This window comes from Blennius ocellaris (genome assembly GCF_963422515.1).
Source record: "Blennius ocellaris genome assembly, chromosome: 1".
NCBI classification, from domain to species: domain Eukaryota; kingdom Metazoa; phylum Chordata; class Actinopteri; order Blenniiformes; family Blenniidae; genus Blennius; species Blennius ocellaris.
In genome coordinates this window covers 4034280-4060896 of record NC_137650.1, presented here as the reverse complement: position 1 = coordinate 4060896, position 26617 = coordinate 4034280, and the positions used below count along the sequence as shown (strand labels likewise).

The 26617-nt window shown below is 47.7% G+C and overlaps 1 protein-coding gene across 1 annotated transcript in view; it reads right to left on the bottom strand.

Moving 5' to 3' along the window:
• eprs1 (glutamyl-prolyl-tRNA synthetase 1) overlaps nucleotides 1-16487 on the bottom strand; it is a 44938-nt gene extending 28451 nt beyond the window's left edge. Inside the window, 12 exon segments of the mRNA XM_080495213.1 lie at nucleotides 1945-2004; nucleotides 2102-2186; nucleotides 2261-2494; nucleotides 2875-3046; nucleotides 6489-6681; nucleotides 6769-6895; nucleotides 6976-7070; nucleotides 7156-7298; nucleotides 7374-7530; nucleotides 8096-8195; nucleotides 8304-8388; nucleotides 16336-16487. Of these exon segments, the coding sequence (XP_080351339.1) occupies nucleotides 1945-2004; nucleotides 2102-2186; nucleotides 2261-2494; nucleotides 2875-3046; nucleotides 6489-6681; nucleotides 6769-6895; nucleotides 6976-7070; nucleotides 7156-7298; nucleotides 7374-7530; nucleotides 8096-8195; nucleotides 8304-8388; nucleotides 16336-16378 (1494 nt within the window). The 5' untranslated portion in view covers nucleotides 16379-16487.
• Nucleotides 16488-26617: the final 10130 nt, after the last annotated feature.

Below are 26617 nucleotides of genomic sequence, written 5' to 3'. Positions count from 1 at the left end.
AAGGCGTGCAATGCCGGAGCCTGCATGGGGCGAATCGGTAACTCCCTGTCCCACTTTATGCTGGCCCTCTCAACTTCTCTGTCACAAGCATCAGTGATAGATCTCAGCAATGCTTCGTTTCAGGCTTTCGCCCTCATGGCCAGGGAGACGGAGCATCTTATGTTGATGCTGGTGCAGGCATGAAGGCAGATGTGGCTGGGGCAGTCACCCCTCACTGATGCATGCCAAAGAGTGCTCCGCTCCCTCCCAGTGGACCCGGGAGAGCCGTTTGGGTCGGCTGTTAAGTGGGTTGGTGAACTACATGCCCAATCAGTGGAAGACATGTCTGAGGAGGCACCCTGGTGGTAGCAGGGTCACATTGTGCCCAAACGTGGGTTTTCTCTCAAAATTGATGTCACCCTTGTATGTTAACTAGCCAATCCAGTTGGCACACGTCGAACCATCGCAAGAAAGGGTGTCAGAACTGCAATGCCCAATTCGGGCCCGGGAGACTTGCATTAACGCTACATCAAGCATATGCCGATACGAGCAACTGTTTGTCTACTACGGTGGCCCTAGGCAGGGCAGGGCAGGGCCCTGTCAAAACAAAGGCTATCCCACTGAGTGCTGGACGCCATTACGCATGCCTACACAGCCAGTGTTCTTCCTCTTCATCCAGGTTGAGATTGAACGAGGAGCGTATCTCCCTCACCGGCCTCTCTGACGGGAGTACCCATTGAGGCAGTCTGTGCTGCAGCCTCGTGGACCTCACCCAGCACCTTTACCAGATTCTACAGAGTGAGCGTGGCTACGCCACCTCCTCTGGGAGCGGTCTTAGTCGTCACTCCATCAGTATCCAGTGTGAGGTGGGTACCCGGATTCTTCATGACACAGTTGACACTGTTCATCCAGTGCTAATGCGCAGCCTCTGGCGGTCAGTATGGATGAAATAGAATGAAAGTTATATATGTAACTATGGTTCTATGAATCCCGGATGACCGCCAGAGCATTCAGTCACTTGGAATCACTGTGGTTTCATGAGAAGATTCCTGAGGAAAAGATACACTGGTGACACAGGAACTTATAGACTGGGGGGGGGGGGTCATTCGGGGGTGACTTTGTTGGTATAGGGGCTCGACCAGTGCATACATGAGACGTCGCTATTCAGTCATCCAGTGCTAAAGCACCGCCTCTGGCGGTCATCCAGGATTCATAGAACCGTAGTAACTTTCATTTCACCTGCTCAGATACGTGAAACTCGGGGTCCTTCAGAAGCCTTGAGGCGCCACATAAACCGGTTGGTTTGGTTCCACTGTACTTTCTGAAACTTCCTCCGACTTCAAATGTGGGACAGTGAAAAGAAATGTGTGAAGAAGTGGTGAAATAAGGCTGAAACACAGTGGTTAATGAGAAGAAGCATGAAGCTGAGGTTAGTCAAACATGCATGAAGCATGAAACAGAGCTGTGTGTGTGTGTGTGTGTGTGTGTGTGTGTGTGTGTGTGTGTGTGTGTGTGTGTGTGTGTGTGTGTGTGTGTGTGTGTGTGTGTGTGTGTGTGTGTGTGTGTGTGTGTGTGTGTGTGTGTGTGTGTGTGTGTGTGTGTGTGTGTGTGTGTGTGTGTGTGTGTGTGTGTGTGTGTGTGTGTGTGTGTGTGTGTGTGTGTGTGTGTGTGTGTGTGTGCGTGTGTGTCATAGAGAAGCAGGAGGTGGAAGCAAGCTACCAGCACACAGCCGGATAAAAACCCAACAAACAAGCAGCTGCACTGGTGATGAAGGGTTAATGAGATGCAGAGTAGGCGGGGAACAAAAGCAAACGGCACATGAAAAGCCATTCCAGCGATGAAGGCCTCTCCATTTTAATTACAGTCTGAACCATGGCAGGTCGGAGACTGAACACATTCAGTCGGAGACTGAACACATTCACATGAGCTCATGATTCAGTTTCAAGATGAGCTTCAATAACCTACCTTCTTATTGAAGGCCCAGATCTTGTCCCACTCCATGTTCACCACCGACCGGGATCCTCCCTTCAAACAGGAGCAACATTCAGGAAGTTGATCAGACATGCGGTGGAATGTGGGCGACTATAAGCGCTCAGGGCCTTCCCTGGCTCCTCTGCATTACCTGAGCTGCTATGAACTGCTTCAGACCCTCCACGGTCATTCCTCTCCTCAGGACGCCCCTGACAGTGGGGAACCGGGGGTCATCCCTTCAGGGGGAGACGGAGGTCGCTAGTAAGGACTTAAGACACTTCCTGGAGCTTAAAAGAAGAACTGCACTCACCATCCATCAACGTATCCCTGATCCACAAACCAGGTGAGCTTCCTCTTGGACAGCACGGTGTTGTTGAGGTTGAGCCTGGCGTACTCCCAGATGTAGGGCCTCCTGAGGCGCAGAGCCTCAATGATCCAGTAGAACTGCTCGTCACGGTCATGGTACTCTGTGGTCCTGAGGGCGTGAGTGACCCCCTCTAGGCTGTCCACGATGGGACAGGCAAAGTCGTATGTGGGGTAGACCCTGAGAGAGAGGTGACAGGTTGTTAGTATGTGAACAAACATGGACGCCTCCTCTTTTAAGAGGACTAATAATGTGACACATTTATTTGGTCTCGAGGTCTGTAATATTTCTACACGTGTGACTGGATAATTTTGTGTGAGTGTTTGAGCTTTAACTAGAATCTCAACCGACTGTGATGCAGCATGGCCACATGCACCATGCCTTCAGCCATAACGTTACCCTCTCCGACTCGCCAGAGAAAAATAGCAGGACCCTGAAAAGATCCTGTCTACCAGACTGATTCAGGAACTAACAGAACACCTGAGATCAAGGAGAAACACAGACACATTCCGTGTAGCAATCTGAATGGAACATAGACCAGGGGGCGTTGCTCACAGTACCGGTATGCACTTCCTGTGCGAGGGTGGGGGGTGGTCTTGCAGCGGTACAGGGTGGGGTCTCTCATGCAGCCATTGTTGGAGTTCATGTCCATCTTAGCCCTCATACAGCAGCTCTGACCCACCTCGGACCCAGCTTTCATCTCCATCCACATCTTCATGTTCTGCTTCACAGCTGCAACACACACACACACACAAGTAGCTCGTGTACGGATTAATAATATTTATTTGGTCTCGAGGTAAAACTGGTGAAGCGCTCAGTATTTTCAGCCAATCAAAATCACAGGTTTCTCACACGGCCTTGGATAAACCTATTATTTGTCAATCAGCTGTCAATCACACATTTGTGCTGTTCTGCTATCTGTCATTTGAGTGGAGAGGGGCGGGGCAGGTGGACGAGAGCTTCCCCTTTAACCGAGTGTTAGCATGCTACCGTAGCAACAATGGCAGCAGCGGATAGCGGTCCCGCCAGTAAACAACAAAAAACATATTTCCACGAGGAGTGGGAAACTGACTTCTGCTTTACCGATATGAACGGCAGGTGTGTGAGTGTGTGTGTGTCTGATCTGTGGCGTGAGCCTAGCAATCTTTAAAAAAATGCAATGTTGAGAGCCATTTCATTAAAGTTCACAGCAACGGGACAGTTCATTGGGACGCAGCCTCCGTAAAGACAAGGTAAAGGACTTAAAAAACACTCCAAAAGCAACAGTCTCTGTTGACTAAACCAAAGAAGAATGCCAACGCAACAATTGAGACATCATTCAAAGTGGTGCACATCCTGACGAAGCACAAAAATCCATTCACTGATGGCGGATCGTTAAAGAGGCGATGTCTTCAGTGGCAGAATCATCATTCGCGGACCACATATACAGGTACTGCTCAAAAAATTAGCATATTGTGATAAAGTTCATTATTTTCCATAATGTAATGATAAAAATTAGACTTTCATATATTTTAGATTCATTACACACAACTGAAGTAGTTCAAGCCTTTTATTGATTTAATATAGATGATTTTGGCAAAAAAGTAAAGAAAAACCAAAAATCCCCATCTCAAAAAATTAGCATATCATGAAAAGGTACTCTGAATGAGATATTAACCTAATCATCTGGAGTACCACACCCACCCTTGAATCAACTTATTGACTCTAAACACCTGCAAAAGATTCCTGAGGCTTTTAAAACCTCCCAGCTCATTACTCAAAACCGCAATCATAGGTAAGACTGCCGACCTGACTGCTGTCCAGAAGGCCATCATTGACACCCTCAAGCAAGAGGGTAAGACACAAAAAGAAATTTCTGAGCGAAGAGGCTGTTCCCAGAGTGCTGTATCAAGGCACCTCAGTGGGAAGTGTGTGGGAAGAGAAAAGTGTGGCAGAAAACGCTGCACAACCAGTAGAGGTGACCGGACCCTGAGGAAGATTGTGGAGAAGGACCGATTCCAGACCTTGGGGGACCTGCGGAAGCAGTGGACTGAGTCTGGAGTGGAAACATCCAGAGCCACCGTGCACAGGCGTGTGCAGGAAATGGGCTACAGGTGCCGCATTCCCCAGGTCAAGCCACTTTTGAACAAGAAACAGCGGCAGAAGCGCCTGACCTGGGCTACAGAGAAGCAGCACTGGACTGTTGCTCAGTGGTCCAAAGTACTTTTTTCAGATGAAAGCAAATTTTGCACGTCATTGGGAAATAAAGGTTCCAGAGTCTGGAGGAAGACTGGGGAGAAGGACATGCCAAAATGCCTGAAGTCCAGTGTCAAGTACCCACAGTCAGTGATGGTCTGGGGGGCCATGTCAGCTGCTGGTGTTGGTCCACTTGGTTTTATCAAGGGCAGGGTCAATGCAGCTAGCTATCAGGAGATTCTGGAGCACTTCATGCTTCCATCTGCTGAAAAGCTTTATGGAGATGAAGATTTCCTTTTTCAGCATGACCTGGCACCTGCTCACAGTGCCAAAACCACTGGCCAATGGTTTACTGACCATGGTATTACTGTGCTCCATTGGCCCGCCAACTCTCCTGACCTGAACCCCATTGAGAATATGTGGGATATTGTGAAGAGGAAGTTGATAGACACCAGACCCAACACTGTGGAGGAGCTTAAGGCTGCTATCAAAGCATCCTGGGCCTCCAGAACACCTGAGCAGTGCCACCGGCTGATTGACTCCATGCCACGCCACAGTGAAGCAGTCATTTCTGCAAAACGATTCCCCACCAAGTATTGAATGCATAACTGAACATAAATATTTGAAGGTTGACTTTTTTTTGTATTAAAAACACTTTTCTTTTATTGGTCAGATGAAATATGCTAATTTTTTGAGATGGGGATTTTTGGTTTTTCTTTACTTTTTTGCCAAAATCATCTATATTAAATCAATAAAAAGCTTGAACTACTTCAGTTGTGTGTAATGAATCTAAAATATATGAAAGTCTAATTTTTATCATTACATTATGGAAAATAATGAACTTTATCACAATATGCTAATTTTTTGAGAAGTACCTGTATAAGACAGAAATTCTTTCTGCTATTCCCGACATCCAGCTTGGTGCGAACACTGCGGGACAGAGGGTGAGTCTGCGGATGCAGTGATACAGGTGGAGTTGGACCTGGACAGGTGCTGCTGGTTTTCACTGCAGTGTGACGAGTCTGTCGACGCCAATGATACAACACAGCTGGCTGTTTTCATATGGACGGTGTTCAACGACTTCTCTAAAAAAGAGGAGTTTGACACTTCTTCCACTGAAAACCACCACCAGGGGAGTTGATATATGCAACGCAGTGAGAAAAAAAAGTTCCCATTGAAAAGTTGTTGGCCGTGACGACTGATGGAGCTCCAGCCATGATGGGACGTCACTCTGGATTGCTCGCTCTCTGTAAAGCGGACTTTCCAAAATTCCTTAATTATCATTGCAGCAGCCACCAACGAGTTATTTGCGCAAAAGTCCTGGGATTTGATCATGTTATACGGCCTGTTCTTCAAATCATCAACTCCATTCGTGCAAAGGCCAAGCAAAACCAGAGCTTGAAGCTGCTCTTGGAGCAATGTTATGCAGAATACAGTGACCTCCTCCTTCACACTGAGGTCAGACGGTTGAGCAGAGGTAAAATACTCCAGTGCTTTCTTTCCTTACTTGATGACATCAAGGCTTTCACGGAGATGATATAATACCACCTTGTTAAGTGGTTGAGTGGTTGTTGGATGTGGCTTTCTTGGCAAATGTGACTAAAAACATGAACCACTTGAACCAGCAGTTGCATGGTAAAGACAAAAATGTAACTGATATGATCGGTGCTGTAAAGGCATTCAGCGCAAAACTGTCTTTTTACAAATGGAAATGGAAATCAAAAGATTTCAACACTTCCCTGCTGTTGCAAAGATGCTAGAGGTCCATTCAGGAGCGGGACAAGTGTTTTAGGAGATACTGTGACCTGTTGTCCAAGCTGGAGGAGCAGTTTTCAGGCAGATTCCATGACTTTGACAAACTGGAACCTTGTGTTACTGCCAACCCTTTGCTGGATGTACACATCAGTGAGCTGAGGGGTGATGTCAGGTGACTGTAATGTCGGGTGACTGATGTCAAGTGACTGAAATGTCGATTGCAGCTACGGAGCAGTGGACGTACTGTTGTTCCTGCACCTGGACTCGGTGCGCTGCTCCCTCTCCTGCTTCATCTGGTCAGGAGGAGTGTCGTCGATGTAAGCCTTGCCCTCGGACAGCAGCTGCTCAGCAAACCTCATGATGGTTGGGAAATGATCGCTGGTGTAGGTGAACTGGTCGGGGTGGATCTGGAGCATGGACACGTCCTCCAGGATCACCTGTGGAGAAACCGATGTTTCAGCTTCTGAGGGCCGTGACTGCCCTCGAGCGGCGACAGCCCCGAGCGGCAGCCTCAGCCAGCTCACCTTCTCAAAGTCCTCCTTCTCCTTTTCGGGGTTGGTGTCATCGAAGCGCATGATTAGCTTTCCTTTGAAGGTGAGCTGGTAGTGCTGGTTGAGCAGGGCAGCCTTCGCATGGCCAATGTGCAGATACCTGACAGACAGCGAACCATGTGAGAAATAACCCCTTCACTTTCCTCATGGGAAGCTTCAAGAAGCCATATTGGCCCTTACCCACTGGCCTCAGGAGGGAATCGGACTACCACCTTGCCCACCTCGGCTCCAGGTAAATCCACAAACTTCCCCACGTCCTGCTTCTTCTCGTCAGACTGTGGGACGGCCGGATGGACAGACAGACGCAAGTCAGCACTGTGGGGTGTGTTGCAGCTGGTGGAGCTATCTGCTGGTACTCACACTGGACTTGGTGGGTGGAGCTTTCTTGCACATGTACCTGCTGCCCACAGCTGTGAAGGGAACCTGAGAGCCAAGGAAGGAAAACCAGCGGCTGACGTGGGGGAAGAACTGGTCCTGGTCCTGGCTGGGCCACAGACCATTAACTGCAGAGAGACAAGCCATGCTGTGGATCTCCCTCTTCAAACCATGTAGAACAGAGCCGGCGGGATGATACAGACCCTTGAGTGTGGCCCACACAGACAGGTCGGCAAGGGTGAGGCCCTGTCCCACCAGGAAGGTCCTCAGACACAGCACCTGGTCCAGTTCAGCCAGCGCAGCCTTCACAGCCAGCTGCTCACTCAGACGGTGGGCACTGAACTCCAGCCAGTGGTCAACCTGCTCACAGGGAGGACGGGTCAGGGAGAGGTCAGCGACGCCTCAGCGAGGGGTCAGTGAGAGGTCAGCGACGCCTCAGCGAGGGGTCAGTGAGAGGTCAGCGACACCTCAGCGACGGGTCAGTGAGAGGTCAGCGACGCCTCAGCGAGGGGTCAGTGAGAGGTCAGCGACGCCTCAGCGAGGGGTCAGTGAGAGGTCAGCGACACCTCAGCGAGGGGTCAGTGAGAGGTCAGCGACGCCTCAGCGAGGGGTCAGTGAGAGGTCAGCGACGCCTCAGCGAGGGGTCAGTGAGAGGTCAGCGATGCCTCAGCGACGGGTCAGTGAGAGGTCAGCGATGCCTCAGCGAGGGGTCAGTGAGAAATCAGTGACGCCTCAGCGACGGGTAAGCAACGCCTCAGTGATGGGTCAGTGAGAGATCAGTGACGCCTCAGCGTCGGGTCAGTGACGCCTCAGCGACAGGTCAGCGATATCTCAGCAACGGGTCAGTGAGTGGTCAGTGACGCCTCAGTGATGGTCAGTGACCACCAACTCTCCTCACCCACGGGTCAAGATATAGAACACACACCTCAGTCTGCTCCATCATGTTGGCACCGTAAAGGCTGAGAGCTGGAGCCACCCTGGCCAGGTAGCGACAGATGGAGTTGGCGTCGTTGAACTGGATGGAGCTGAAAGACGGAGAACAAAAAGGAAATGCGGCAGACTGCATATTCTACATGGCGACACGTTGATCTGAGGGAATAAGGTGGCCCACTGCCTTGGGAAGTGATACTCACTCAGAGATGTGGAGCCGCGTGTCCTTGCCTTCCTCCACCAATACCTGCACACTGCTCTTCACATGCTCTGCAGCCAGCAGCGCTCCTGGAAAAAAACACAAGTCACAGGACCTCAACACAACACCTGCTCCCGTATCCTCCTGTTATCTGGTTGTTGTGTGATCAACATGCAATAATGTTGAATTCCTGCCACAGTAAGAATATAAACATAAATGAATGAAGCCCATGTCCTCCTCCTCCGAGTTTGATTCCGCAGGTTTCTCCTCCTCCGAGTCTGGTTCTGCAGGTTTCTCTTCTGCTTGCTCATGTGACTTGTTGGTTTTCTGATTAAAAGCCTGGGTTTGACCGTGTTGTGTGAATAAAGTTGAATTGAACTGAACAGTTGAATTGAATAATTAAGCTCTTCTCCAAAAAGGTAAACCAACCAGAAACTAGAGTGGCACACGGTAGAGCACACACCTTTGCCAATGTCACCTTGCAATATTCAGGTGAAATCAAGATGTTCTGTTGGTTCCTATTCTTTTGTGTTACTTGAATGAGCCAGTAACACAGATTGGCTGTGGCCTGTGATTGGCTGAGAGCGGAGATTGAAGATTTGATGCAATTCAAGTTAATAGTTTTTGCAGACATTTGGTAAAATACATGCATAAAAACCAATAAATACACACACAAGACCTAACTTTTCCCCCCAATGTTTGTTGGTGAAAGTAACAGAGCAGCTGGATGGTTTGTGGAGGAGCATCAAAGGCTGCTGTCAACAGCACAGCAGCACTGGATAGTTGGACAAGAATGAACCTGAGCTGCTCTACGCCCCAACAGGGATACCGTGGAGAACCTAAACCAGCGCTCAGGCATTCGCCCTGGGGAAATTATCTCTGACTGGCCTCAACAGCTGCTCACACATGTTTCGGTGGGGTGGAAGGTTCAGCCCGGGGCCCTGTTTCAACGTCAAAAACCACAAAAATAAGAAAGAGGCTGCGGCTCATCAGCTTGAAGTAGTTATAGCGTCATGCACTGCAATAATCTACTGGTCCTGGGGTGTCCAACCAGTCAGACCAGGGGTGTCCAACCAGTCAGACCAGGGGTGTCCAACCAGTCAGACCAGGGGTGTCCAACCAGTCAGACCAGGGGTGTCCTACCAGTCAGACCAGGGGTGTCCAACCAGTCAGAGACCAGGAGCCACTAGAATATCCGTGGTCCTACAAAGAGCCTCGTCATATAAACTGGCCTGATAAATAAACTCACAGACGCCAAATGACATAAAGTGAAAGACACACATAATGTCTGATACGTCTCCATGTGGAATAACGAAAGTTAAACAGTCACAAGGCGAGGATTTACAGCATTAACAGGAATAATTCCAGCCTCTGCCACACTCATGTCAAGGGACTGTCTGCAAACTGTAAGACCACTACAACCGTCAAGACAGACACGCGAAACTATATATCACTATCAGATCAAGTGTTGTAGTGTGATCAAGTGAAGCGGCAGTGATTCTGGTGACATCGTGAATACCAGTCACGGTATTTCTGTGGTTTCTTTCTTCACTCTATGCAGCCGTGGTTTGTAATTTGCAAGCGGTCCCTAGACTCTGGTCTCAAAGAGAACAATGTTGTTTCCGCTGCTGCAAAGACAGAGACTTCGGACAAAATGAATTGGGAGCATATTGCCTCCCTCACACCAATGAGGAAAGAGGCGTGGTTTATGTGTTGATGTCGTTCCATTCCAGAGGAACTTTCTGGAGCCACTCTCAGCAGTAGGCATGTGAATCTCCATCACTGACAACGATTCTACACGAATCTCGATACACTCAATACACTACCAGCGATACGACACATTACTGATTCACTGAATCTCCTGGGGATACGATGCGATACACTCCTGTTCCCGATTCAATTCAGTACTAATTTGACAACGATTCGATTCTACACAATGCGATTTGGTGCAATATGATATGATTCAACATGAAGTAAAGAAATTATACCAAAAATTGAAAAAGAAAATCAGAAGCTGCAATTCTGTATGGTACTAGAGAGGCAGATGTATATATTCTTTATTCCAATCATCATTGGTAGCACGTTTAAAAATGTTTAACATTTTGCTTCTAATCTAATAGAACTATGCTTCACTTTATGCATCTTATTTTTGTCCTCTTAAAAAGCACAAGACACAAAACAGGCCTTTTCACAGCGTTGGGATTTGGAACCAGATTCAACATAAGGAACAGGAATCGGTTCCTCACATTTGGAGGTTCAAATCACTAGTTTTATCACACTGTCACAACTTAAACAGTAAACAGTAAAGCCCCGTCTCCACCGCACACAAGTGCCGGGGCGGAGCGGAGCGGTACGGAGCAGTTCGGAAGCACAACCCCGACCGAAATTTTGGGTCGTGTCCCCACTGCAGAGAGGAGCATGAAAAGTGGGCGGGGCTTATGAGCTCCGCAGAAATGTGACATTATAACAGAAAAGAACGTCGTCAGATGTAGATCTTATGAATCCTCTGTTGTTTAAATTCTCCACTTTGCACTGTTATTTTTTGCAGCGGAAAAAAAAAAAAAGTTATTTTTTGCAGCGGAAAAAAAAAAAAAGTTATTTTTTGCAGCAGTCATTTTTTGCAGTGGAGAGCTGTAGCGCAACTTCCGTGTTTGTTTTGAGAGAGCGAGTCGCTCGGCCGCTTGGCCAGCGACTTGCCCCGCACTCAAGCGCTCGGGTGCGGGGCAAGTGGCCGGAGCGTTCCGCCCGGTTGGTTGAGGCACAGACACGGGAGTCTGAGCTTTCTGCTCAAACCCAGGAGGTTTTCCACTCCAGCGCCGGAACACGGAGGCGCCGAGCTTCGAGCTCCGAGCTCCTTTTCATCGCTTCCGCGGTCTGTCCCCGCGATAAAGCGCCACTGACCGCGGCTGAACAGAACGCTGACCGCCTCTGGGAAGCGGAGCTGCCGGAGCGCGGTCAGCGCCGGAGACGAAAGCTCCAGACTCCCGTGTCCCGGACCGCATCAGCGCCACGGCGAGCGCTATGCTGCAAACAGAAAACTCCAACGCGATGCAAAGTCCCTCCCCCCGGTCTCCCCCTGCCTCAAGTCGCTCTTTCACAACAAACACTAAAGTTGAGCAGCAAAGAAAAGAAAATGAAAATAAAAACAACCAGAGCACAGCTGACCACACTGACAGCAGAGGATTCATCCGGCACATTAACATATTGAGGGCGTGTCGTAAATCACTGACCAATCAGCAGACAGCAGCTCAACCTCAGACCCGTTCCATGGTCCTGGTACCCCAACGGAAGGGGAGCGGAAAAGTGGTCGCCTTTGGAGCGGTCTAGAGCGGTTTAGACTGCATTACATGTCGTGAGACGCGAGCCGGAGCGGTTTAAACCCGTCTAGGCCGGTACTTTCTGTGCGGTGGAGACGGGGCTTAAGACAACAACAATAATCACCATCAATGAGGAACTGAAAGAGACACTTTCAATAGTGCAATGTTAGTCTGGCTGATACTGCCAGACTGATACTAAACCCAGATTTCAAATTTAAATGATACAAATAATAACCTTTTACAACTACGGGAGGTCTTTCACAACTGTTATTTAACTATTATTTGGCAGAAGCAGCTGCTGTAAACAGACTGACTGAGTGTCTGACTCGCTGAGTCGTATTCAATGTAAATAATACAATAAATTAATAAAAAATAAAATACACTTCTGAAAACAGATCTATCTGTAAATGCCACTCTCACTGCTAACACCTAACTTGGTGCTTTATTTCATGCTGCTTTTTTTTCCAGGAAGACAAGTTGGTCCACATGTTCATGAAGAAGCAGACTGTCTCTGCTGTCACAATAATATAGTGATATCATCAATACCACCACTGAACACTAATTCATAGAAACACTTGTTACCAGTGTACAGTTTAGCAGCATGGCATTCTTTACAAACCGCCTGCGTCTTGTCATGTTTACCATCTTTCTTGTAAAAGCCAAAGTACTTCCAAACGACTGATTTTAAGTATTTAGGTGCGTCAAAGATATCATCGACCTGCTTCATGCTGCTCTGGCAGACCTCCATGCCAACGCACTAGCTTGCAGGAGAAATGTGCGATGTATTTTTGAAAAAATTATGTGAAAAAAATCGATGCAACCGTAGATTTTACCGATGCAGGCATGCCGTGACTGATGCATCACGATTTCACCTGTAAATGGTACCGCTGCACAGAGAAGGGATCAATACAGGGAATCTACATCTTCAAGCATGGAACACTGACAGTCATGTCCAGACACATGGGGAGGGAAACTGCTATCTTAGAAAATAAAGCAGCACAAACGATCATTCTTTCAGCACAAACCAGCACGAATGCAGCACAAACGATTAACACCATTTTTGTTCAAGTTGGACTTTGTGCGGAGCTCAGTGACATCATCACTATATAATAAAATGCTATATCTTAAAAACAAAAGCTGCACAAACGATCAGTCTTTCAGCACTAACGATTAACAACATTTTTGTTCAATTTTGACGAAGGTGGAGGAGCTGTGTGAACGTTAGAATTTGCTCTGTTGCTACTGCACGGTGTGAACACCCTCCGCCCCACGCCCAGGCGCATGCACGCCTTTAATATTATTTGTTTAATAGCTTAAAACGAAGGCAACACAAACGATAATTCTTTCAGCAAAAACCAGCACGAAAGCAGCACAAATGTCTGGGACTATTTTCACTGATTTTTGGAAGGGGTGGGGGGCCAGCTTCACGTAGGCTGCCCACGGGCCAAAACCAACCATAGTTTACCAGACTGGTCCACTCAGGATGAAACTGGACTGTATGTGGTGCCTGGAGTAAATTAAATCTTATTTAATCATTATTTTGTATACATCTTACATACATGTGTATATATATATATATATATATATATATATATATTATATACATCTTTGTATTGGTTCATTCATATGCTTTTAAATAATCATAACATATTTGATGTTTGGTTCGTTCAATATCAACTGGTCCTACAATTTGAAATGTTTGTTTTAAACCGATTCATCAAAAAAATAATCGACTGATTAATCGATTAAAATAATCGCAATAAAGGAGTATATCAAGTACTGCACTGAAGTGAAATTAGGCATAAACCTATGAAGGATTCCTTTTTATTGCAAGTTGAAAACAGGCGAGACGATCATTTTCGTTAATTTGCTCCAAGTTTAAGAGTACTTTTCTCCAAATTCCTACAGTAATATTCTTTAATATTGCTTGTAGTAATAAAGGAGTATGTCTAGTATTGCACTGAAGTAGAATTGGGCCTATGAAGGAGTCTTTTTTATTGCAATTTGAAAACAGGCGTAAGGCCATCATTTTTGATCAACAGATCCAAGTTTAACATTACTTTACTCCAAATGTCTACAGTAATATTCTTTCATATTTCGTGTAGTAACAAAGGAGTATGCCGAGTATTGCACTGAAGTGAATTTGGGTGGAAACCTATGAATACTACTTTTGTTTCATAACAAATTGTAAACAGACTGTCTGTCTGTCGTTGCTTTCAGGGCTTTTATTTTGAAGGATTTCCTTCCAGCGTTGGGGCCATAGCTGGTTTGTGTTTTACCGTAAAGGCGCTAATAAAAGCGCAGTTAAAATTGAGTGCGGGCTAGTGATGAGAAACCCGACTCCTTGAACGGACTCACGGGTTTTTGAGTCGTTCATCCAAGTGAACCGGTTGTCTGAGCCATTTGATTCAGTTGTGCATGTGCACCATTTCCACCCGCTCCTGGACCAGGAGGCGCAGCTGAACTGCGACATGAACCACGGGGAGAATCATGTATTCATAGTAAAATGTTGAAAGACTTCTGAGGAAAATAAACAATAAGTACACATTAGTTTTTAGTGATCCTGGTCTCCTTATTCTCCATTATGTGTGTTGTTTTTTAGGTTAATTTGAATCAGAAAATAAATTAAATAAGTGATTAAACTGCATAAATACCTGGCATCCAGAATGGCAGATATACAGTATATATTAATACATACATATGATTTTACAATTTATTTTCCTTCCAACATTCTGATTTTCTTTTTTCTTAGTATTAATAAATAATGTGACGTTCATAAGGCAGAACCAAGTATGGGGGACAATATTAAATGTAACACAATACCTGCTACAGTTGTATTTTAACATTGTTAACTGTGTATTTATCTCTACAAGTATTGCGAAACAAACGTGTTGTTTTTTTTCTCCGCCGTCACTCAGAAACTTTCTGAGCGGAGTACCGATGCAGATTTTCAGGTGAGGGAGGGGCGGTGGCTCATGAGATGAACGACACAGGGGAAGTGCTACTGACCGATTCAGTGAACGACTCTTTCGAGTTTCAAAGTGACTCGGGCATGTGAGCTGAACGATTGAAGCGAGGTGAGTCGCTCATTCGTGCTGAACTTCACCTTCAAGCTGACTCGAGCTGCTGAAAGCCTCATGTGAATGTAAGGAGCCGGAAGCTGCCATGCTTAGCAGCTAGCGTTAGCGGCCCAGCTACAAGCTGCTTTTAGCAGCTCTTTTAGCATTACGGCTGCTTTTCTCACAGGGCGACTAAAGTGAGTAATGGAGTTAGACGAGCTGCAGAACAGTGACATTTATATTTTCCTCTCTGCGGCTGGAGGCTGTAGCAAGAATGACTCAGTGAACGAGTTAATGCATATGATAACTCGTGAGTCACCGTTCAGTAGTGATGTGCAGGTTTTGAACGATTCGTTCAAATTCAATCATCACTAGTGCGGGCTCACTTGACGGCAGTGCTCCGTGTGGCGGATCTGAAGAGTCTCTGGACCTGAGTCTTGGTTTACATGCCATTGTAGCGCCAACTAGCCCCACCTGCCAGATCTAGTGTAGCAGCGGCAGGGCAGAGGATGAGGGGTTATTTCCCAGGGCTTTATTTCTATGTTTAGCATAGTTAAAGCCAATAGTTTGGCATTTCTGTTAACTTAATCTCAGTTATCATTCCTTCATTGTTCTCCTCTTTATCGTCTTGTTCGGCAGATTTTCTGTTAAACTGTGACAACAAGAATAAGAAGGATTTGTGTAATGTGGTGCATTTAAATACGACTTAAGAAAATCTGAAATAGAGAACTATTAATACTTGGAAGAGCGGTACACTGACAGGCAAAGAGCTGTTTGTTGCTCACGAGATGCGGGTTGGCCACACCTGTGCTAGAAGCACAATGGGAACGACATTCAGCAAATAATCATGAGATGCCATCAAGCCTCCGTTCAACACATTTATACAAATCAAACTATAAAAACTCTTCAAACACTTGTGGTGGCTCTTAATGAGTCATGTCATTTTACACTTGCATGTGCTACTAAGTGGTTTTATTAAGGTATTTGATGTTTTAAAGTTATTTGAGGTATGCATGCCTCAAGAAGTGCTTTTATTAAGTTATTTGATGTTTTAAAGTTATTTGAGGTATGCATGCCTCACGAAGTGCTTTTATTAAGGTATTTGATGTTTTAAAGTTATTTGAGGTATGCATGCCTCGGCGCCTCTCCAGTTGCAGCGCCTTGCGTCAGCCTGCAGTACCGCGTGTGAACAGGAGCGGCGCTACCGAGCTTCTGTCAATGCTGGTTTTCATGTGATCTCATTTGTATAAACTTGTTAAAAGGGTCGAATGCTTTCACTGATCCCGTCAGAGAAAAGAGTCAAACACACACAGAGTGAAGGTCTATGTTATAGTCGAAGCACGAGCAGCAGGAAAGCCAACTTTAGCGCTCGTCCTGTGAGCTCATGAGAGCTAACGTTAGCGTGTCCTCCGATCTGGATAATAATACTCATGTCTGTGTCTCAACGGCGACTTCCAACAGAACCCCCTAGTCCCCCTGGATCCCAGTCCCCCTGCAACCCGGTCCCCATGTACCCTGGTCCTGCTGAAGAGTTTTTCCGGAGTGCCACGACGACAGTTCGTTAGCGTTAGCGTTAGCTTCAGCATTAGCTGCTCCACTGACAGCCGTGTTGCTGGAGAAGCCGCCGCTTCTCAGGAAGCTGCTCACGGTCATCACTCACCGAGAGGAGGGCTGCTGGAGCTGAAGGTGAGGCTCAGAGACATTCTGACGGTCTTCTTCAAACTGATAGACGGAACAGCAGAGCTCCTCCGACACACACTCACTGCACAGGAAGCCGACACTCACTCGCTTCTCTCTCATTCACACGCACACACTCACGCACACACACACACACACACACACACACACGGCGTGATCGGAACAGACTGCAACAGCTCAGTAACCACAGCGCCGCCACGTGGTCAGGAGGACAACAAATAGGTGAATAACGTGAACATGGGGTGCTTCAGATTAGCCCGTCCTTTTGTGTCCGCGGGACGCACACGTTTAACTACGTGAAGCTGCCCCCCCCCCCCCCTGGCAAAAACATATGAAAATAGTCTCTATCGTTTGTGTTGTGTTAGTGCTGAAATAATTATCGTTTGTGCTGCCTTCATTTTGAAGATATTAAATAAATAATGTTAGATACCTCTATTCTACTAACTGTGTGTACTTTCCTTGCCCTTTCTACTAACAGTTTGCATTCCTCTCCTTTCCTCATGTGTCCTAAGAGCTGTATGGAACAAGTACATTTCTCCACTGTGAGATTAATAAAGGCGATCTTATCTTATCTTATCTAGAAAAAGCGTACATGCGTAGACGAGCCAGGGCCGCGCGGCGAAGGGTGCGCGCATCGTGCAGTAGCAACGGATCAACTTCTTAAGGCGCTGTCATACAACCAATGTCTGCGCGTGTCGCGAGTACGCTCGTGTCCGCGGGACGCACAAGTTTGTTGTCATGCTCCACTCGGGCTCACGTCCGTACGCGTTCCATAACGTAACGTAACGGTCCCGAAAATAGCTCCACTTCTGCTGCCCGGCGTTCTCCACCTTTCCTAAAGTGCTTTATCTTTCACTTCAGGAGTTTTGAGCCGTGTGGCTATCTTTATTTGCGTTTGAATTGTGATTGTTCAGACGGGAAGACGGAGGAGCTCCTCCACAGGCTAAGGCTCCGGCTCCGGCGCATGCGCAGTCGGTCCTGCACGCTAACAAAATTTGGGCTGTGAGCGGACCACCGCCGCTGGGTCGGAGCGGACATTCTCGTCCGGGGGCGGATGACGATTTTGACGTCACAAAATACGCGCGCACTGTCGTACCGGCGCGGACATTGGTGGCATGACAGCTGCGTTACCATCTAATTTTCCTTAACCCCGTGGATGACGTCACGGGGTTAAGAAAAGGTATCCACGGGGGTAAGGAAAGGTATTAGGAGGTTTCCTAAAGGGAAAGGCGATCAAGTTGTTGTGACCATAGTTGTGACCGTCAGACCGCACTTTCACGAGGTGACGTAGCAATAATCCACAGGGGGTTCAGGTAAGTGATGTCTTCTGTGGTGAAAAAGCAACAAAGTTCCGAAAATGAACGACAAAAAGCACATTTCTACCACTTTCCCCTGTGCCTTTAACCACTGATATAATCTCAAATATCACAAGGTTGGAATGCAAATCAAAGGAAAAGAGGCTCCAGGCTACAGGGAGCAAAAGTGAAACTGCTGCCAGGTGAATAAATAACCAATACAAACTGAGAATATGTTGCACAAAAACTTTACCGTGTTTATTTTACAACATCCGCATAGCATTAATGGTTGAGATATGGGTTTGAGATTATTTAAAGTTGTTCAAGGTAGATTATTGCATCTGGTACTTAACATGATCTGCAGGGAGTCATCTTGAGGTCCCTTTAAATGTTGTTTCTGCGAGGAATTAATAATAATAATACATGGGTTTTATATACAGTGGTCCCTCACTATAATGCGGTTCACCTTTCACGGCCTCGCTGTTTCGCAGATTTTTTTGTGTGCAATTTTGCATGCTTTTTTGTTTTTTTAAAGGCATATGAACGTGCACAGTGTTCTGCATGCTGATTGGCTAAGGGAGAACCTGCACATTGTATTCTGTGTCCTGATTGGCTAAGGGACTGTAGACCCTTGTCAATCGATCTCCGTGCCGTGTTTCGTGTAAGTGAATGCATTCGACTTGCATCTTGCAAATACATCAATGTCTGATCGATAGCATTGTGACTCTGAAGTGCTGTATGTTTGCAAGTGTTGTTCCTGACAAACCCCACAATGTCGACAAAACATTCTGTACTGACAAAGGAACCTGCGGTCACAGCCAAAAGGCAGAGGTATATTTATGTTTTAAAATCTACAAAGGTTTGGGAGTGTATAAACAAGAGAGAAATGCGAGAAAATGTTAATCCCTGTCTGCGAAAAGTGTATAAAGACTGTGTGGTAAGGGGTTTTGCAGCCTTAAAACATATATAATACTTGTAAAAAATAAAAAAGGTAACTACTTTGCTTATTGTGGGTTATTTTTAGAACGTAACCCCGTGATAAACAAGGGGCCACTGTAGTGCTTTTCTTGGCACTCAAAGATGCTGTACATTACATTATTCATTCTACGTAGGTAGCCACAGCTGCCCTGGGGCAGACTGACAAGTTTGCACCATCAGCCCCTCCAACCACCACCATTCACAATTCACTCTCACACTGCATGCACACAGGCAGCTCGGTCTCTCACCCAAGGACACAGCATGTGAGCAGGCAGAAATGGGAACTGAACCTGCAACCTTCTGATTGTGAGATGACCGCTCTACCAACCGAGCCATGTCTTCACTTCACTGCCACAGACAGTGGTCCTTCACTTCTTCACCTCACTGCCACAGACAGTGGTCCTTCACTCTTCACCTCACTGCCACAGAAAGTGGTTCTTCACTCCTTAACCTCACTGCCACAGACAGTGGTCCTTCACTCTTCACCTCACTGCCACAGACAGTGGTTCTTCACTCTTCACCTCACTGCCACAGACAGTGGTCCTTCACTCTTCACCTCACTGCCACAGAAAGTGGTTCTTCACTCCTTAACCTCACTGCCATAGGCAGTGGTCCTTCACTTCTTCACCTCACTGCCACACAGTGGTCCTTCACTCTTCACCTCACTGCCACACAGTGGTCCTTCACTTCTTCACCTCACTGCCACACAGTGGTCTTTCACTTCTTCACCTCACTGCCACACAGTGGTCCTTCACTCTTCACCTCACTGCCACACAGTGGTCCTTCACTTCTTCACCTCACTGCCACACAGTGGTCTTTCACTTCTTCACCTCACTGCCACACAGTGGTCCTTCACTCTTCACCTCACTGCCACACAGTGGTCTTTCACTTCTTCACCTCACTGCCACACAGTGGTCCTTCACTCTTCACCTCACTGCCACACAGTGGTCCTTCACTTCTTCACCTCACTGCCACACAGTGGTCCTTCACTTCTTCACCTCACTGCCACACAGTGGTCTTTCACTTCACCTCACTGCCACAGAAAGTGGTTCTTCACTCCTTAACCTCACTGCCATAGGCAGTGGTCCTTCACTTCTTCACCTCACTGCCACACAGTGGTCCTTCACTCTTCACCTCACTGCCACACAGTGGTCCTTCACTTCTTCACCTCACTGCCACACAGTGGTCCTTCACTTCTTCACCTCACTGCCACACAGTGGTCCTTCACTTCTTCACCTCACTGCCACACAGTGGTCTTTCACTTCACCTCACTGCCACAGAAAGTGGTTCTTCACTCCTTAACCTCACTGCCATAGGCAGTGGTCCTTCACTTCTTCACCTCACTGCCACACAGTGGTCCTTCACTTCTTCACCACACTGCCACACAGTGGTCCTTCACTTCTTCACCTCACTGCCACACAGTGGTCCTTCACTTCTTCACCACACTGCCACACAGTGGTCCTTCACTTCTTCACCACACTGCCACACAGTGGTCTTTCACTTCTTCACCTCACTGCCACACAGTGGTCCTTCACTTCTTCACCTCACTGCCACACAGTGGTCCTTCACTTCTTCACCACACTGCCACACAGTGGTCCTTCACTTCTTCACCACACTGCCACACAGTGGTCCTTCACTTCTTCACCACACTGCCACAGACAGTGGTCCTTCACTTCTTCACCTCACTGCCACACAGTGGTCCTTCACTTCTTCACCTCACTGCCACACAGTGGTCCTTCACTTCTTCACCTCACTGCCACACAGTGGTCCTTCACTTCTTCACCTCACTGCCACACAGTGGTCTTTCACTTCACCTCACTGCCACAGAAAGTGGTTCTTCACTCCTTAACCTCACTGCCATAGGCAGTGGTCCTTCACTTCTTCACCTCACTGCCACACAGTGGTCCTTCACTTCTTCACCACACTGCCACACAGTGGTCCTTCACTTCTTCACCACACTGCCACACAGTGGTCTTTCACTTCTTCACCTCACTGCCACACAGTGGTCTTTCACTTCTTCACCTCACTGCCACACAGTGGTCCTTCACTTCTTCACCACACTGCCACACAGTGGTCCTTCACTTCTTCACCACACTGCCACACAGTGGTCCTTCACTTCTTCACCACACTGCCACACAGTGGTCCTTCACTTCTTCACCACACTGCCACACAGTGGTCTTTCACTTCTTCACCTCACTGCCACACAGTGGTCCTTCACTTCTTCACCTCACTGCCACACAGTGGTCCTTCACTTCTTCACCACACTGCCACACAGTGGTCCTTCACTTCTTCACCACACTGCCACACAGTGGTCCTTCACTTCTTCACCACACTGCCACACAGTGGTCCTTCACTTCTTCACCACACTGCCACAGACAGTGGTCCTTCACTTCTTCACCTCACTGCCACACAGTGGTCCTTCACTTCTTCACCACACTGCCACACAGTGGTCTTTCACTTCACCTCACTGCCACACAGTGGTCTTTCACTTCTTCACCACACTGCCACACAGTGGTCTTTCACTTCACCTCACTGCCACACAGTGGTCTTTCACTTCACCTCACTGCCACAGAAAGTGGTTCTTCACTCCTTAACCTCACTGCCATAGGCAGTGGTCCTTCACTTCTTCACCTCACTGCCACACAGTGGTCCTTCACTCTTCACCTCACTGCCACACAGTGGTCCTTCACTTCTTCACCTCACTGCCACACAGTGGTCCTTCACTTCTTCACCTCACTGCCACACAGTGGTCCTTCACTTCTTCACCTCACTGCCACACAGTGGTCTTTCACTTCACCTCACTGCCACAGAAAGTGGTTCTTCACTCCTTAACCTCACTGCCATAGGCAGTGGTCCTTCACTTCTTCACCTCACTGCCACACAGTGGTCCTTCACTTCTTCACCACACTGCCACACAGTGGTCCTTCACTTCTTCACCTCACTGCCACACAGTGGTCCTTCACTTCTTCACCACACTGCCACACAGTGGTCCTTCACTTCTTCACCACACTGCCACACAGTGGTCTTTCACTTCTTCACCTCACTGCCACACAGTGGTCCTTCACTTCTTCACCTCACTGCCACACAGTGGTCCTTCACTTCTTCACCACACTGCCACACAGTGGTCCTTCACTTCTTCACCACACTGCCACACAGTGGTCCTTCACTTCTTCACCACACTGCCACAGACAGTGGTCCTTCACTTCTTCACCTCACTGCCACACAGTGGTCCTTCACTTCTTCACCTCACTGCCACACAGTGGTCCTTCACTTCTTCACCTCACTGCCACACAGTGGTCCTTCACTTCTTCACCTCACTGCCACACAGTGGTCTTTCACTTCACCTCACTGCCACAGAAAGTGGTTCTTCACTCCTTAACCTCACTGCCATAGGCAGTGGTCCTTCACTTCTTCACCTCACTGCCACACAGTGGTCCTTCACTTCTTCACCACACTGCCACATAGTGGTCCTTCACTTCTTCACCACACTGCCACACAGTGGTCTTTCACTTCTTCACCTCACTGCCACACAGTGGTCTTTCACTTCTTCACCTCACTGCCACACAGTGGTCCTTCACTTCTTCACCACACTGCCACACAGTGGTCCTTCACTTCTTCACCACACTGCCACACAGTGGTCCTTCACTTCTTCACCACACTGCCACACAGTGGTCCTTCACTTCTTCACCACACTGCCACACAGTGGTCTTTCACTTCTTCACCTCACTGCCACACAGTGGTCCTTCACTTCTTCACCTCACTGCCACACAGTGGTCCTTCACTTCTTCACCACACTGCCACACAGTGGTCCTTCACTTCTTCACCACACTGCCACACAGTGGTCCTTCACTTCTTCACCACACTGCCACACAGTGGTCCTTCACTTCTTCACCACACTGCCACAGACAGTGGTCCTTCACTTCTTCACCTCACTGCCACACAGTGGTCCTTCACTTCTTCACCACACTGCCACACAGTGGTCTTTCACTTCACCTCACTGCCACACAGTGGTCTTTCACTTCTTCACCACACTGCCACACAGTGGTCTTTCACTTCACCTCACTGCCACACAGTGGTCTTTCACTTCACCTCACTGCCACACAGTGGTCTTTCACTTCACCTCACTGCCACAGACAGTGGTCCTTCACTCCTTTACCTCACTGCCACACAGTGGTCTTTCACTTCACCTCACTGCCACAGACAGTGGTCCTTCACTTATTCACCTCACTACCACAGACAGTGGTCCTTCACTTCTTCACCTCACTGCCACAGGCCGTGGTCTTTCATTTATTCACCTCACTGTCTCAGACAGTGGTCCTTCACCTCACTGCCACAGACAGTGGTCCTTCACTTATTCACCTCACTACCACAGACAGTGGTCCTTCACTTCTTCACCTCACTGCCACAGGCCGTGGTCTTTCATTTATTCACCTCACTGTCTCAGACAGTGGTCCTTCACCTCACTGCCACAGACAGTGGTCCTTCACTTATTCACCTCACTACCACAGACAGTGGTCCTTCACTTATTCACCTCACTGCCACAGACAGTGGTCCTTCACTCTTCACCACACTGCCACAGACAGTGGTCCTTCACTCTTCACCTCACTGCCACAGACAGTGGTCCTTCACTCTTCACCTCACTGCCACAGACAGTGGTCCTTCACTCTTCACCACACTGCCACAGACAGTGGTCCTTCACTCTTCACCTCACTGCCACAGACAGTGGTCCTTCACTCTTCACCTCACTGCCACAGACAGTGGTCCTTCACTCTTCACCACACTGCCACAGACAGTGGTCCTTCACTCTTCACCACACTGCCACAGACAGTGGTCCTTCACTCTTCACCTCACTGCCACAGACAGTGGTCCTTCACTCTTCACCACACTGCCACAGACAGTGGTCCTTCACTCTTCACCTCACTGCCACAGACAGTGGTCCTTCACTCTTCACCACACTGCCACAGACAGTGGTCCTTCACTCTTCACCACACTGCCACAGACAGTGGTCCTTCACTCTTCACCTCACTGCCACAGACAGTGGTCCTTCACTCCTCACCTCACTGCCACAGACAGTGGTCCTTCGTCCCTTCACCACACTGCCACAGACAGTGGTCCTTCACTCTTCACCACACTGCCACAGACAGTGGTCCTTCACTCTTCACCTCACTGCCACAGACAGTGGTCCTTCACTCTTCACCTCACTGCCACAGACAGTGGTCCTTCACTCTTCACCACACTGCCACAGACAGTGGTCCTTCACTCTTCACCACACTACCACAGACAGTGGTCCTTCACTCTTCACCACACTGCCACAGACAGTGGTCCTTCACTCTTCACCTCACTGCCACAAACAGTGGTCCTTCACTCTTCACCTCACTGCCACAGACAGTGGTCCTTCACTCTTCACCACACTACCACAGACAGTGGTCCTTCACTCTTCACCACACTGCCACAGACAGTGGTCCTTCACTCTTCACCTCACTGCCACAAACAGTGGTCCTTCACTCTTCACCTCACTGCCACAGACAGTGGCCATTCACTCCTTAACCTCACTGCCATAGACAGTGGTCCTTCACTTCTTCACCTCACTGCCACAGGCCGTGGTCTTTCATTTATTCACCTCACTGCCACAGACAGTGGTCCTTCACTCTTCACCACACTGCCACAGACAGTGGTCCTTCACTCTTCACCTCACTGCCACAGACAGTGGTCCTTCACTCTTCACCTCACTGCCACAGACAGTGGTCCTTCACTCTTCACCACACTACCACAGACAGTGGTCCTTCACTCTTCACCACACTGCCACAGACAGTGGTCCTTCACTCTTCACCTCACTGCCACAAACAGTGGTCCTTCACTCTTCACCTCACTGCCACAAACAGTGGTCCTTCACTCTTCACCTCACTGCCACAGACAGTGGCCATTCACTCCTTAACCTCACTGCCATAGACAGTGGTCCTTCACTTCTTCACCTCACTGCCACAGGCCGTGGTCTTTCATTTATTCACCTCACTGCCACAGACGGTGATCCTTCACTCCTTTACCTCACTGCCAGACAGTGGTCCTTCACTTATTCAGCGAACTGCCACACACAGTGGTCCTTCACTATTTCACCTCACTTCTACATACAGTGGTCCTTCACTATTCACCACACTGCCACAGACAGTGGTCCTTCACTCTTCACCACACTGCCACAGACAGTGGTCCTTCACTCTTCACCACACTGCCACAGACAGTGGTCCTTCACTCTTCACCACACTGCCACAGACAGTGGTCCTTCACCTCTCTGACACCTAGATGTTTAGGTGTTGATGGTTTGTATGTTTGAAAATATATTATTACTGTTCTTGTATAAAACGTTTTTTTTTTAAAGTTGTTAAAAAGTACAACAGCAGTAAAACATATTTAGCAGTGCCTGAAAAAAAATGCAGAAACAGTTGTTTTTTTTTATTTTTAGCACTGCTCCATCCAGGGCTGGAGGATAGAGGGGGGTCAAGTCGGCGGCGGAAAAATAAAGTGCATTTGTTTTTGGGAGAGCGGAGAAAAGCCTTCAATACTCTGGAGACTGACCGAGGAGGAAAGAAAACACAGCACTGGACTCAGATCACGTTTTATTCCCTTGTAAATATCAATAAACACACCTTAAAAAGAACAAGTAAGGTTTCTCCAACAGATGAAAAGGTAACAAAAGGCAGGTGTAGCTTCACTACACTGAGATTACAGAACAGTCTACTGTCCAAAAAAGGCACTAAATTGTCAAATAGAAAAACAAGAGGATTTAAAAGAAAATCAAATGATATATTAAAGATCCTGTTGAGGTTTTACACAGATGAGCATATTGGCTGAATGAAATGGATGCCACTTTTTTTACTGTTTTACAAAGTTGTTCAGGGGTTCATGGTGGACCCGACCCTGGTAGAGCAGTCGTCTCCCAATTGGGAGTTTGTAGGTTCAATTCCCATCTTGGCCTGTTCTCTTGTCCAAGTTTCCTTGAGCAAGACAGCGAACCTCAAATTGCTGCCAAGGGAGGGATGAGGTGCCTTGCTGTTATGATGTGGCGCGCTCTGGGAATGCTCAAGCAGTTGAACGGAGCTGTATAGGTAACATTTCCTTCACCATTTATCTGAGGCCTGAAACATAGTGAGCTATCAGGCAACTGAAAATCCTTCAGGCACAGGAAACAAAAAGCTAAACAATTTAGGATGATTATCAAGATGCAAAGAAAATACAGGGATGAAACCTGGACATTAGAAACAGTCTGTTTGCACTGTGGAGCTATTTATCATTTTACAAATAATGTAGACTAAATGAAAGTACTTGAAGTTTAGATCCTGTGGTGCATCTTGGTTTCTGAAAGCACCTAAGACACGAAGGAGTCTGGCAGAGTGCAGAGGAGGGATAAAGACACAGCATCAATATCTGAGGACGTCTCATGCTGCAGGGACAGGATGCTCCAGTTTGACTTACTACCAGTGGAAAGAGAAAGTATGTGAACCCTCTGGACTTTCATAAAATATAATGCAATCTATACGGAGAAACCACAACCCATTTCATGTATTTACTGGACAGCAGCGTCACAACACGCGTTCACACCACTGGCTGAAATAAAGTGCCTGATGAGAAACAAACCAGCTGGGTTGAAGTAGAACCCAATGAAACCAGCAGGACCAGGAGCCACCATCCCGTCAGAGCCTGCAGGAGACCCCACAAGTGGAGGTGGTCTGTCCTCTCCCACTTGCTTGAGCCACCTTTTAGTGAACGTGGACTCATACAGGCCAATCACATGTTCCCTGCATGACCTCACTTGGGGAAACAAACCCTCTCTCTGGTAGTGATGATCACTTTGACGCTCCCACAGGTAGAGGAACTCTGCACTGTAAAATTGAAAGTAAGCTGGGTGACATTTTTTCTCCCCTCAAACTACTGGAAAACAGACACAGTTTGTTAGCATTTAAAGGTACGGACAAAGAA